The sequence below is a fragment of the Callorhinchus milii genome, unplaced genomic scaffold (assembly GCF_018977255.1).
Source record: "Callorhinchus milii isolate IMCB2004 unplaced genomic scaffold, IMCB_Cmil_1.0 Scaffold26, whole genome shotgun sequence".
In the NCBI taxonomy this organism is placed as follows: Eukaryota; Metazoa; Chordata; class Chondrichthyes; order Chimaeriformes; family Callorhinchidae; genus Callorhinchus; species Callorhinchus milii.
The window spans coordinates 7,485,409-7,499,283 of record NW_024704767.1 but is presented as its reverse complement, the minus strand read 5'-3'; the positions used below and the strand labels follow the sequence as shown (position 1 = coordinate 7,499,283).

The window sequence follows — 13,875 nt, the reverse complement described above, 5'->3', positions numbered from 1 at the left end:
CTTCTCCATAAAAAATGGGAGCTGACAAGTGTAATGTGAGCACTCGTTGTGGTGGAAAAAGTAGAATTTTCCAACTCATGATCTCAGTTGTAACAGTCAATAAATGTTTTCTGGGGATTCAATATTCGCTGTTTGACTTGACAAAGTGGAATGTATAAATAATGCCACAAATCAGGTGTGTGTCAGCTCGGCTCAGGTGGTTGTAGTCTCACATCTCGGTCATAACATTATAATAATAATAATAATAATAATTCTTGCACTTGATATAGCGCTTTTCGCGTCGGGAGGACGTCCCAAAGCGCTTCACAGAACACACTGTAAAGTGAATTGACTGTATATTTGTGGGTGAACGCGGCAGCCAATTGCGCACAGACACATCCCACAAACAGTCGTGGATTGAAAATGACCAATTTATTATTGTTTTGTTTTGGAGGGATTATTATTAGGCTCTGTGTGGAGTAAGGAAACTTGCCCAAGGTTTCGCCCTGCCTGGAATTGAACTCGGGTCTCTCGCTTGCAAAGCGAGTGCTCTAACCACTGAGCTACAGGACTCCGAAGTATAAATTCAAGACCCAAGAACTACAAGATTACATTTGTATAGCGCCTTTCAAGTCGGGAGGACGTCCCAAGGCGCTGGACAGAGTACAGCATTTCAGACCCGAGCTGGGGTTGGGGGGGGGAAGGGAGGGGAGGCGGGACTTGAAGGAGGCTATGGAGCTGGCGAGGCGGAGTGACTGGGGGATGGAATTCCAGAGGTTGGGGGCAGAGTGGCTGAAGGCTCTCCCGCCAATGGTGGGGCGGGTGGGTCGGGGGACGTGGAGCAGGCCAGAGCCGGCTGAGCGGAGGGAACGAGCGGGTTGGTAGGGTGTTAGTAGGTCGCAGAGGTAGGGTGGGGCGAGGCCATGGAGGGCTTTGTTTGTGAGGACCAGGATCTTGAACTGGATCCTCTGAAGGATAGGGAGCCAGTGGAATTGGGTGAGAGTGGGGGAGATGGGGTCACAGAGTTTGGTGCGGGAGAGGACACGGGCTGCAGAGTTCTGGATTATCTGCAGCCCGTGGAGGGAGGAGTTGGGCTGGCCGACAAAGCCGGCCCAAGACCAGTGTTCACAGATTAGCCTGACACTCCTGTGCTCCATTGTCCTTCGGATAAGACTTTTAAATCAAGGTGTTGTCAGCCTTTTTAGATGGATGTTAATGGGACTCCTGGTAAAGAGGAGAATGTTTCTCCTCCTGTCCCAATGACAGAATTCCTCATTTTGAAAATTCCTCCCATGATATTGCTGGTGATTGTTGGCATCTCCCTTGCGGAAGGACATGGAGAAAGACGAGCTAAGCTTGCCGGGAAAAATTCATAATGTGGGGTGTTCAGAGGAGTTGTTAGCACAGGCTCAGGAGTGGCTTTCGTCAGCAGCTAACTTACCAGCTTTGGGGTCCTGAAAAGAAGAGGGTGAAGAAAATTAATTGTCCTTTTTTTAAAAAACAAATCCTCGGTATTTCAAATAGCAAGGTTTGAAAAGTGATGCTTCCTGAGGTCTTCCTCAGGATCAGAGTTTTCAGGTCAAATCTAGTGTGTTTTTTAAAAAATATATATATTCCTGGAAGCGTGTGTTCAAAGAAGGCCGGCTGCATCCTAAAATCTTCCAGTTGATGACTTGAGTGGTTTATAACCTGTTCTAAAATTCTAAATGAAAGAACTGCCTCGTTGGTCATGCCTTTAGAGTATTTCACAGTCATTTTCTTTTGTCGTCTTCCTACTGCAGACTTCTGACTTTCTGCTTCCAATCATGACCCAGTTATTTTTCTTTCCATGACACTTCTTAAAATATTTTATCCAACCCCAAAACTATTTGGAAGTATGTTTTATGTAAATCTGAAATGTTTGTACATATATAATATATATAATATATAACAACTCATAACTATGGCAACGGTCTCTCGAGTGATGTTTGCTACCATGTGAATTAATTGCATCACGATGTTGTGCACTTAGAGACTTTTCTCTAAAGGAAGCTTGAGAAGCTTTTCTATTTGCAATGTATAATTTATTTGTGTTTTCTGTAACATGCTTTTTGAAATCTAAGGAGCATTTTCTTTACGAGTTGCTTTGTTATTGCAAAGATGAGATGCTTGAAATTATTTAAAACCCTAGATCTCCAGGCGCACCCCCAAAATTCTGAAGGAGAATTTCTCAAGGGAGAGTCTTAAACTTGAACTGATTCCTTTCAATATGCTTACAAGTCCATTTTCTCAACAAAAGTTCCATTTATTAAACTGACAACTAGAAAAACTCAAACAAATCTCTTTTGTTGGTTAATCTGTAAAAGGAACGGAAGAAGCAGCCAAGCAGATTCAATGACCTGTAAATGTAATAGTCATTAAAGCATCTTTTTTTTATATTTGGTTTTACTCATTGCATGCGAAAGGTGAATGCTGGGAATTAGAAATATTGAAGGATATGGCAAGAAGGTGGGGAAGTGAAGTGGGATTAAGGGATGTAGTTGGTATGTGGTAGTGCATGAAATGGTCTGTGGAGGAGCGAGCCTGATTGGCCACATGGCCTTCTGTTCTTAAATTTTCTGTATTCCAGTTACACTGAAATTATAAGATTACTCAATTTGAGTAGAGTATTCAAGACAGAATGGGTCAGGGCTCCAGCTGTGTGCACAATGCATAACGTTTCATTATCATATTCATTCATAGTTCTAGTTAATATAAGGAAAATGAATGGGACGTTTTATTGCTGTACATCACTGAATAAGTTACTGTAAAGATGGCAGAACACAAATGGTAGTAAAGATGGAGATTTCTGGAAAGTGTGTGTGCGGGAGTGATTGGGTTACCTTGGGTACTGCCTCTCATAGAACCACAAGGCTTTTCCAGGATACCACTGCTTTATCTTGCTTTTCATATACCACAAATGTAACTGTTGTGCACTTATTGTGTAGTTGAATGATTACTGATGCTTAGCGTCAGAAGGTGAGGGGCTTATAATGTCAGGGTCACACCTATCTGTTACAAAGTGACAAAACAATTTAGTCCAAGAATAATGTTTACTGATATTTTACTGAATTACACAGTAAGCTGTTTAGCGGATGCTTGGTTTTCTGATTGAATAAGAAAGGGGGATTTCCTGAGTGCTGCAGCTGCTTGGTTCAAATACATCTGTAGTAATTCACATTTTCTTTGCTTAAATGAATTAGATTTTTCGAGAACCTGCTTTGAAGTGATGAGTGGAAGAGACGCTAATGGGTGCAACTCCTTTTCTTTGCAGACAATTGTAGCCATCAATAAGGATCCTGAAGCTCCCATTTTTCAGGTAGCTGACTATGGTTTGGTGGCAGATCTCTTTAAGGTGAGAGTTTCTTGTAAAAGATGATGGCTGTGTTGATGGGGGAAAATGCTAGGTATGTCTCATATTAGTTAATTTATCTGTTGCTTTTTCATCAATTTGCCTTCTTTTTGTTCTGTTTCCCACGCTATCCTTTGGCCAACAGGGCACAAGGCTAACCTAATTTCAGTCCTTTGGCTTTCTATAGTTAGTTACTAGGAGGGTAACTTCTGAGTTCTGAGTAGCTTTTGAAGGCATCATTTTATTTTTTCATATACTGCATTGGAAAAAAATTATGTTTCAGTATCTTGGTGGGAATAATAAATACACAGCAATAGAAACAAACCAAGAAACTATTGGAAAAGAGAAGGGAGTTTCTCCCTTCTGGTCAGAGATCCTTTAGATTAATTGATCATCCATCTCATGATTGTGATGTGGACAGCTGCTGTGTTTGACCACCAAAATAGGCACTACATTTGATGGATATATACGTGAGAAGTTTTAATATATTTCAACGTAATAAATCACCAAAAATTAGTTTGAAAAATAAAATTGAGCAGTGATTGTGAATCCAAAACATGTAACCACTCTGTTTTCTAATGGTCTTGTTAACAGAGCTGGATGGATAGCAAGAGGAATGAAAAGGCAACTGTATATTTAATGTGAGGAGAAGTAAATGATGCTGTAATGTTCTATTAATGGCTTTAAATGTATTGAGGAAGTTTGATCTCAAGAGTATTACTTAGTAGTAATGCATATTAGAATTATATGATGCTTTGAAGCATGCAATATTAACAATAAAAGTTTAAAAAGTTTTGTTTTGTTTTCCCAGATGTCAGACTAATTCAGTTTTACAACTTTGCCCACGACATTGTTCATTTAAAAACTGACTAGATCACATTGCTTAATGGAACTGCAAAGTGCTACTGTAGAACAATTAAAGCAAAATTTACATGTCCGATATTGCTTCAGCCACCTGAGGAAAGGCTTCATATTATTCATTTGAATATTAATAACAAAATCTGTGTTTGGGTTTACTTTATGAAATTAAGGCACATATATACCCCCCATTAAGGTCTCCTCTGAGATGTTTACAGGTTAAAGCTTTATTTGTTCCATTTGTTTAACAACATAAAGTAATTGAGACACTATTTGAAAACCGAACCGAGTTTCTCTTGTTGTTCTGGTCAGATATCCTTCAAATTAATTGGTCATTCTTCGCATCGCTGTTTGTAGGATCTTGTGAGCAAAATAGCTTAATTGTTACACTTGATTGTAATTAGTGCAAAAGTCTTTGAAACACTTGGATGTGTAAGGCAATGTAAAAATGCCATTTTCTTTTAATGTATATCATGTTGGGTATTACATATTTTATCCATTCTTTCACCTGTATCAACTGAAAAGGAATTTTCCAAATAGGGCTTTGTGTGAAGGAGGCGGCAGAACATAGCGGCATCTCCACAAAGAGGAATGCCTATCAAAGTTTAATACTTTCTCTAACTTGCCTGGTGCCTAGGCAATAAACAATTGGGGTTTTGGTAACTGAGAGACAAAGTGATTGGAGGTAGAAACAACTTGTAGACAGTTTCCCTAATATTTTTTGTAAGACAGCGTTATTTCCAACTAATGGAAATGCAGATCTCTTGAATAATTGAGAGGCTGTATTCATCATCAAAAGTTCAGCTGGCATTCTCTCGAACTGAAGCAACCAGAGTCCCCTTCACTGGAAGCAGTAATTGATAGTTAGTAGAAGTGAATGGGGTCAGTTTTCAGACTTGTTTTTATTTTACCATCTCGCAAATGTTTACATGCCTAACTGACTGTTTCTATTCTTTCCCCTCGCAAAAAAAAACTCTTCTAAATAACAGTTTCATTGATACATGCGGTAAGAGTGGGATTAACTGCCAGATTTCTGTTAGATCACTTATGACAAAAGAGTCTTTGTTTGCTGTGATTGAAATGGGTTGAGTTTTTTTNCAACTGGTTTTGTCTCATTAATTATTTACCAGTTCTATGAAGCATGACTGGCGGCAGCAGTGTTTTTAGTATATTCCCCACGATAAACAATGAGTAATCCTAACCACGCCAGTTCTGACCTAAACTGGTCTCTTTTTATCTACAATCAGCCACTGCCTGCCTCCTACCTTAGAAGAGCCAGATGAAGCTGCGACTGTCTGAGACAGCATTAAATGAGAGGCATTGTGCGCACATGTGTATATAATAATAATAAACCTTGCATTTGATATAGCACCTTATCACGTCTTCGAGACGTCTCAAAGCACTTCACAGAATACACTGTAAAGTGGATTGACTGTATATTTTGTGGGCAAAACGCAGCAGCCAATTGCACAGCAGCATCCCACAAACAGTCGTGGATTGAGTGACAAAATTATAAAATGTTATACAGGGTTGTCCAAAACGTCGTGATACTATTACAACGTCTTTTTGGTCACCCTGTGTTTACAACTTGGTTCTCCAGTAGCCAAGCTACTGTGGCTATAGGCTCTCCCTTGCCTTGTGTGTGTTTGACGTATATTGCTCAGCGTAAGACATGTAATGATCAAATCTGCCCTTTTGATCACTTATTTTGACAATTATTGAGCCAATCAGATCTCGTATAAATGAATGGATCTTGCCTGGGGTTAAGCAACCACTCTTTAAAGGAAAACAGTTATGAGGTATTGTTATATTTTCTACCAATGTAGCTAGGAAATGTTACTTCTACGTTACTTACCTGTCATTTGTTATAGTACTTTATTATGTTGAAGCATCTCAGTGTTTCGCAGAGATTTCTTGTGAAGTATACTGACTGTATTTATAGGTGAATGAGGCAGCCAATTTCCATACAGTAATGTCACACAAATATGCAGGAGGTGAATGGCCAATTTAATTGGAGGTTTGTTGGTTAGCATACTGGAAGTAACTCCCTTCGCTTTTTGAATAGTGTCATGGGTTCTTTATAGTCCATCTGAAAGGGAGACAGAACACAGTTTAACATGTCATCCAAAGGATAGTTATGTCACATACTTTGGATTACTGATTACTGATCTGACTTCAAAACTTGGTAGATAAACTATGATTTTAGTGCAGGACTTTTCAGAGGGCCTCTATAATCTTAGCAACTAGCCTCTGTAACCTTCAGCACTCCTGGATACTACTCTATCATGCATGGAAGGAACTATGTACTGGTAAATGCAAGTTGTTATTGTTGATCAACATTCAAGTCCAGTGGACTATTTACTGTGTGGAAGATAATCATTCAGATTTGTTTGGTATTGAAAATCAAGATGGTGTTTGTGGACTGACTTAAAGAATTTCTTTTTGAAACAGTCTTTGGATCACTCAGTCTGTTGGTACCTTGTACTATTGTTTTAAATCTTCAATTGGAAGAATCCAAATTATGCCTTGGTTTACATGTCCTTGTATTTTGTCTTTCTTCATCTTCACGCAGTTCCTGATGAACAAGGAAAGATAGCGAGCCTACCGTTTACTATATGAATATCAGTCTGTGGTGCAGCATTTCAGCATTAATGCCTCAAATCCTGAGTCAGTGACCAAGTTCGCAAACAATTCATGTGAAATATCGTGTTAGATATCTGCCTGGTAATTAATGGTTTCCATGCTGACAGCACTTGATCTGTTTCCCTCTGCAGGCAATCCCAGAGATGACAGCCTTGTTGGAGAAGTGATGCGAAGGTCTGCAATCCCAACAGATGACCAGATGCTTATTTAATTGTCAGGGCTACACAGTTCAAATCTTACCTGCAGGTGATACGAACAGTAGTCAGCACACAATTATATTCAAACATTATTTTTGATGCGTCCCAATAATTTTGTCTCTATTGACCTGATGGATGACAGTAGAAAATCTATCATCTATGGCATACAGTTCCAGGTTTTTAATGATAACTAAATATATTTCATTAAGAAAACAGAATAATTTCAAGTGATGCTTTCATTAATCTATTTTGTTTTCTTGTCCTGCCCTTTGCCTTCTACATTCTCATTCATGAATGAGAGAGTGGGCAGGATCTCCTCGCTCCCAGGCCTTTTCTAATTCTTGCTACAGCTGGCTTCTAAGATGTATGAGAGTTCCTCAGGTGGAATCCTGAAATTTGTCTTTCCTCCTTGATTTCACTTGAGACTTCCCTACGACACCATAGAGATAGGAAACTTGTGATTTGTAACTATGGACCTGGGTCTTACCATTTTGCACATCACTACCATAGCTTTGTGGCTACTTTTATGTGTTTGTTTCAGGCACAGTCCTGATGATGATACCTGGCAAATTCCTGAGAGCATTAATTGAGCAAATTATTGTTTGGGATTGTGGCCCTCAACAAAAAACAAATAACATTGTTCTGCAGCCACTGATGCGACATTGCTTTTCCTCTTCATTATAAAGAATGTCAGGCTAGAGTAGACCATTGGTCCATCGTTGTACAACGCACAATTTTGTACAATTATTGTACATCTAAGGGGTGAGGAGATGACTCAGCAACTCCAGTTCTGCATAGAGTGATCTTCTGAAGTGATGTGCTAGTACAGTTGAGAGCAAGCGATGGAGATAAGTGACTAGATTATTCAGATGCATCCTTAAGTGCCTGGTAATAGAAGGGACCTGGGACAGTATTGTTTGCAATCCCAATTGGTGGATCCTTTCTTTCTTAAGGTAATGTGTGGGCGGGGGAGGGGGATTGTGTTTCTTAACATATCTGTGAGACATGATGGAAATGTAATTGTCACAGAATAACTTAAAATATAAATTTTTTAACCATAATGTACATCGTAAAGTTCAGATTTCATTGTGATAACTGTGGATGAATAAATTGCATTGATTGTCACGTTTGTTGATTTTCTTGCGTGAATGCCCCTGTACATTTGTAATCTGAAGCTCAAGGAAAGAACTAAAAGAAATGAATTACAAACTTGCGTCAAGTGTCTTTATTTTATCTCTTCCACCCCCAGCTCCAAACTATGTATAGGATGCCTTCATTTGACTGAGAAAGAATCTACAAAATAATAATTCCAAATAATCCTATATCTTTGTAATTGATACATCGCACATTGTTGAGATGGTGGAGAATAAATACTGGCATTCAATTGGATCTTTTAATGGATTCCACATTGCATGAAAAAACTTTATGAAGTTTTGATGTAAGGCGCTTCAAAATTGGAATTATACATTTTTATTGTATATTGTACGTATGCGTCAATATATCACATTCTTTATGGGTAAGGTTCTATAATGCATTTGTGAATTATGTAGGATTTGACTGTTAGGGGAATGCTTTATCACTTTGCTCAGTGTTGCCTTTTGGCTAGATGATTATTTTTTATATGGGAATTGATTTTGTTTGCTTTTTGATTTCAATGTATTTCTTATTTGATTAAAATGTCTGTATAATGAATAATATGAATTATTTAAAATTTCAGGAAAAAAAGATGAATGTGAAATTGTAAAAAAAATGGTGACTTCATATTTTTCAGAGAGGGGAGGCAGCACTAAAAAAATTATACTTTACAGGGTGTGTGGTTACCAGGAGCGCTAATACATTTATGTTATGGTTTCCTGACTGAGCTCTCCCTGAAACAGCAAACCATATAAAAGGATTTGTACATTGGCTGATGTTAAGGGTGAAGTAACACAATGAGGTTTGTCTTAGATAAAGGCTGAGAAGAATCTTGATTCCCTGTCATGGCTATAAACACTCATGACATCTTATTAGTGAAACTGGCAATGGTAAGTAACCCAACCTGACTACGTGAAGGATCTACTTTACCACAAACATAGTTAGTTATCAAACCCGAATGTTTCAATGATTTCAACTGCAATAATTGAGCTTGCTAATCAGATTCTTTGTGGATATTACAGTAGTAATCTCTGGGGCTAATTTGTGGCATGAACTGCATTCTTTAATAAGAAATCAAGATATGCAAATTGGGACTCATGCTGATTTGTGTGTGTTCCGCTCTGGTACGAATGAAAGTTGATGAATAAGAAATCCTTTTAAGAAATACCACAATTACCACAAATACCTGTTCTGGAATTGCATGGAAAGCTGATGGCAATAGATCCAGTGGGAGGCAAAGGTGGTGAGATGAAAAAAGGAAAATATAGAACAACATAGTTCTTATTGACCACTATATAGCAGCATGATGGTGAAGAGTTAAATAAAAGCTATTCTTGCCTCTTCCTGTTTACACATTATCCCCAGGCTTAATTCAATAGGCATGTATTTGAAGACTTATTTCTCCTCACAACCCCTACAATGACATTTTTTAAGTCAGCGGTTTTGATTACAAATTGCATTTTTCTGAATGAATATAATCCTGAATTTAGTGAGCGCTGGTAAAGTGCATGGAAAAAACTTCAATCGTTTTAAAACAGATGTTCAATTCCCCTCATTTGTCCTAATCAGTAACTAAATTAGGCAGCAAAAGTGATTTTGATAGATCTAGAGTTATAGAATTTCTTGAATTGGGAGAGCCGTATTAATGGGTGCAAGTAGGTAAATGGATTAGTTTTGACAAAGTTCTGCATGGTGAGATCTAAACCCGGTCGAAGAGGAAGGTTTTCAGGCAGGACTTGAAAAAGGGGAGAGAAGGAGGAAGGCGCAGGGATTGAGGGAAAGTGTTCCAGAGTTTTGGAGCGTAGTGGCTGAAAGCGCAATCTCTGATAAGTGGGGCGGAGGGTGCGAGGGACGAGGTTTCCACCCAAGAGAATGAGCAGGAGGAGCTGCCTCAAGTCTCAGTTTCTCTCTAGTCAGACCCTAGAGGAATGCCCATGATTTGTGCACCCCAACTCTAATTGTGTTTTGTTTAATCTGCCAATAGTTTACTTATCAACAAATTCCTGGGCTGTACAGTTATCTAACTTGGCACTTTGTATTGTCTGGTCACTATTTCTTCTACTTTTATATAGTGCAATCTGGGAAGAATGGTTGTCAGCCTGTGCTTTATCCCATGTTGGCTAACATAGTGGAAAATTTTGGCTGCTTTGTGAAAAAAAATTGCTGTGAGCCAGATTTCTCCTTATTGTTTTTTTTATTGTAAAGGTACAGACCACAATTTTTTATTTATTGAGGAAAGTAGGAGGACGGATGAGATAAATCAAGAAATAGTGATTAGGTGGTGCCAAACTTGGGTTTTAAAGCTCTGTAGGTTGTAAGAGGAAGAGATAGATTGCAATGATATTGTTGCCAGAATTGAAGGTTGGAGGGGCAATGGCACATAGCCTTGTGGAAATAATTCAGTGTGACAAACCAGGTTATTTTCACAACAGACCAAGTTTCAAATAATAGGCAGTGCCTAGTATATGTGAATAAACTATTAATAGTAAAAATGTCTGGGTAAAGAGTAATGCCTATTTTTAGCATGTATCAATCTCTGTTGGAACTATATAACCAATTCGGTCCTCACTTGATGGTCTCTACAACAACAGCAAAGTTACATTTGTACAACACAACAACAACAAAATTTCATTTGTATAGCGCCTTTCATGTTGGGAGGACGTCCCAGGGCGCTGCTAGATGTATATATTCCAGGACGGGGCTTCTGGATAGCAATAAGGAAAAGAAAAGGTTTGCCAATCCCTTTTCAATAGCAAACTTCTAAACTAGCCAGCATGATTGATGCATTCAGTGCTATTTTGAAGTTCAATTGTGTTGTTTTTCTTATTTAGTGTTTTATTAACAGATGAGGATTTGCATTCCATTGATGGGCAAAGTGTTCAATATTACCTGGAGTGACAGAGCTGCCATGAAAATTAATATGAACAGATCTGGCCAACATCTGGGCTATCAATCTCCATATTTAATTAAAATGATGACCTTATTAATGAATATACTTTAATACATATACTATGCATATTTATACTGAGTCCTGATTAAAATTTGTGACTGTTACTTAGTCAATCACACTCAAAGTTCATTGCCTAATTAATTGGCCTTTTTTAAAAATTACTCTATAGTAGTTAATGTACAAACCTTTTTTAATTTAATGACTTGGCGTGTGGGAGGAGTTTTTTTTGAGGACTCAAAATTCTGGAGAGCACCTCACGAGCAGCCTGTTAAGACCCCAGGGGAACACACAGAAAGCATTAGCCAACTTCATTTGGGTTTTACAAAAGCTGATGTGAAATTGACCCTGACATTGCACGGAATGGGAGGGGTCCAACCTTAATATGATCAATCAGGCAGATCTGATACCGTTGTGACAACACACTGACCCTAATTAGAGTCCACTGTAACCAAAACAAATCGTTCAGCGTTTTTTGCAATCAGTGTGTCACATTGAAATCTGAAGGTGTACCCACCCACCATGGAATTGATGCACCAATTTTTGGCTACCCAAAGCGAGTTAGATCCCATATGGCATGTCATTTTAATTTTATTCTTTATTTTCCCCTGTTCATGTTTGTGTGAATAAACTATAAGCAGTGAAAAATGTATGGATGAAAAGTAATGTTTGAAGGCATGGCATGTTGGGTGGAAGAGGTACAGAAATAAAATGTGCTCAGCTGAATAAGCATCACCAAATACTGTACTCTTGGATAATATGTCATTAATGCATGAGGGCTTGAGGAGTATTAGATTTGTGTTTGTTGATGAAGAGTGGCAGTGTTTTTTCTGAGGTGCCATGTCATCCTTTGAATAAGATGTTAAACCCAGGGCTCTTCTGCCCATTCCATTTGACATTAAAGATCCAGTAGACTATTTTGAAGACCAGGGAGTTTGCTTGGTGTCCTGGCCAATCTTTGTCTCATCTAAATTTGCTAGAAAAACAGATGGATTAACTTGTTTATTATGTTGTGTGTAGGATGTTGCTGTCAAAGATGACCCAGTACATTTGCCTACACAATGTTTCATGCTTGGTCACTCGCTCCATGCCTGGTTTGGGGATATTTTGGGGGTCATGCAAATTGGCTGCTGTATATACACAAATACGAACAGTCACACCATTTTATAGTAAATGCTGTGAAGCGCTTCGAGACGTTTCCTCGATGTGATAAGGCGCATTATCAAATACAAGTATTAGTACTATATTCATACATTTAGTGCTATAACATCCTCCCAACAGTTTTACAGGCATTTTGAATATTAATACACCGAATAATCTTGCATTTCATAATCAAAGAGCATTTGGTTTTTAAATCATTAAGTTCTTATAGTCAATTTGAATTTTTTTTAACCATATTCTATTTTTGACTGAAAATGTGCCAAGACTGTCCTTTTCAGAAATTGAACATAACGTAGAAAGAGAGCACTTCAGAACAACTCAACTCGTAAGGACGAAACAAAAAAGAAAGTTCACAGGATTGCTAATTCAATTAAAAAGATTCATTTTATTTAAAACCCATAATATCCTCCACAGTTCAATAATTGTTCGTTGCAATGTACATTATTGTAATTTTTTCTTACAGAATCCAGACCTTATAAATGAAATATTTATATTTTACAAATACAGGGCCATGGAATGCATACAGTTCACATGCAGGGTAGCTGGCTTGAACTGGCGATAGCAGATTACATTTCTGCTGCCCGTAATTAACTCTCCAACCTTCTCTGGTATCAGTATCATAAATTAAACGAATGCAGGTAGGATCCCGGCTCTGACAATTTGAGAGCAATGCAGCAGGTTAGTACAGGGAAGCCTCGCTGGAGCTGTCGGTAAGATTTTTTTGTTGTTTTGTTTGTCTTTTCTCTGAAAGCAACTCTTCTTATTGTGTCTGAAAGTCGACACTGCCCCAGAGAAGCATTGAAACTCAGCGTCATGTGAATGATATTAATAATTCAAGTTGGCCAATGGCCTTACTGCCCACAACCTTTAAATTAAGCCAGGCAGTGCCTCAGTTCAAGGATATGCTTAAACCTTTTTTTAGTTAATTCAAATGAAAATAATGCCAAACTTCTTAAATAGTGATGACCTCTTTTGTATTATTTATATTTTCATTATTTAAGACTCGAATTGTACTGGGTTTACGTCAAATGAATTCACAAGTTGAGTTTATGAGCATGTATCTTTTGAGATTTTTGTTACATCGAACTTTGGTTACAAAGACTTACAGGTTCATTTTAACATCCTTTTGTTTCTGTTGATAGATAGCAATTGAAATATTTGTGTTCTAAATGGATTTGTCCAATACCTTTACTGAAGTCACTGAGTCCAGCTATGTTCCACAAGCGATTGAATGAATAAAATAAATCCTTGCATTTGATATGGTGCTTCATCATGTCATTGAGACATCTCAAAGCTCTTCAGAGGATTTACTGTGAAGTGTAGTGACTGTGTATTTGCAGGCAGAAGCTGAAGAAGCAGAATAACCAGCCTAATGCAGTTTCAGGGGTTTAGCTGCCACATTGTCTGGTATATTATACCAAGTCAACAACATCACACATATTCACAATCTGAATACAGATATATTTCCTTTTAAAAAAAGGATGTTAAAGTTTATTATAAATCTTTGCAGCATAGTTTTCAGGGGGTTCTGATGGTGAGACCCTCTTTTAAAAGGGTTTTGATGACGCAATTTTCTCTTGAAGAGA

At 38.1% G+C, this 13,875-nt stretch overlaps 1 protein-coding gene across 1 annotated transcript in view; it reads left to right on the top strand.

Moving 5' to 3' along the window:
- Positions 1-8,256, top strand: part of etfa (electron transfer flavoprotein subunit alpha) — a 30,361-nt gene extending 22,105 nt beyond the window's left edge. Inside the window, 2 exon segments of the mRNA XM_042344083.1 lie at positions 3,272-3,352; positions 6,982-8,256. Coding sequence (XP_042200017.1) covers positions 3,272-3,352; positions 6,982-7,017 — 117 coding nt within the window. The 3' untranslated portion in view covers positions 7,018-8,256.
- Positions 8,257-13,875: the final 5,619 nt, after the last annotated feature.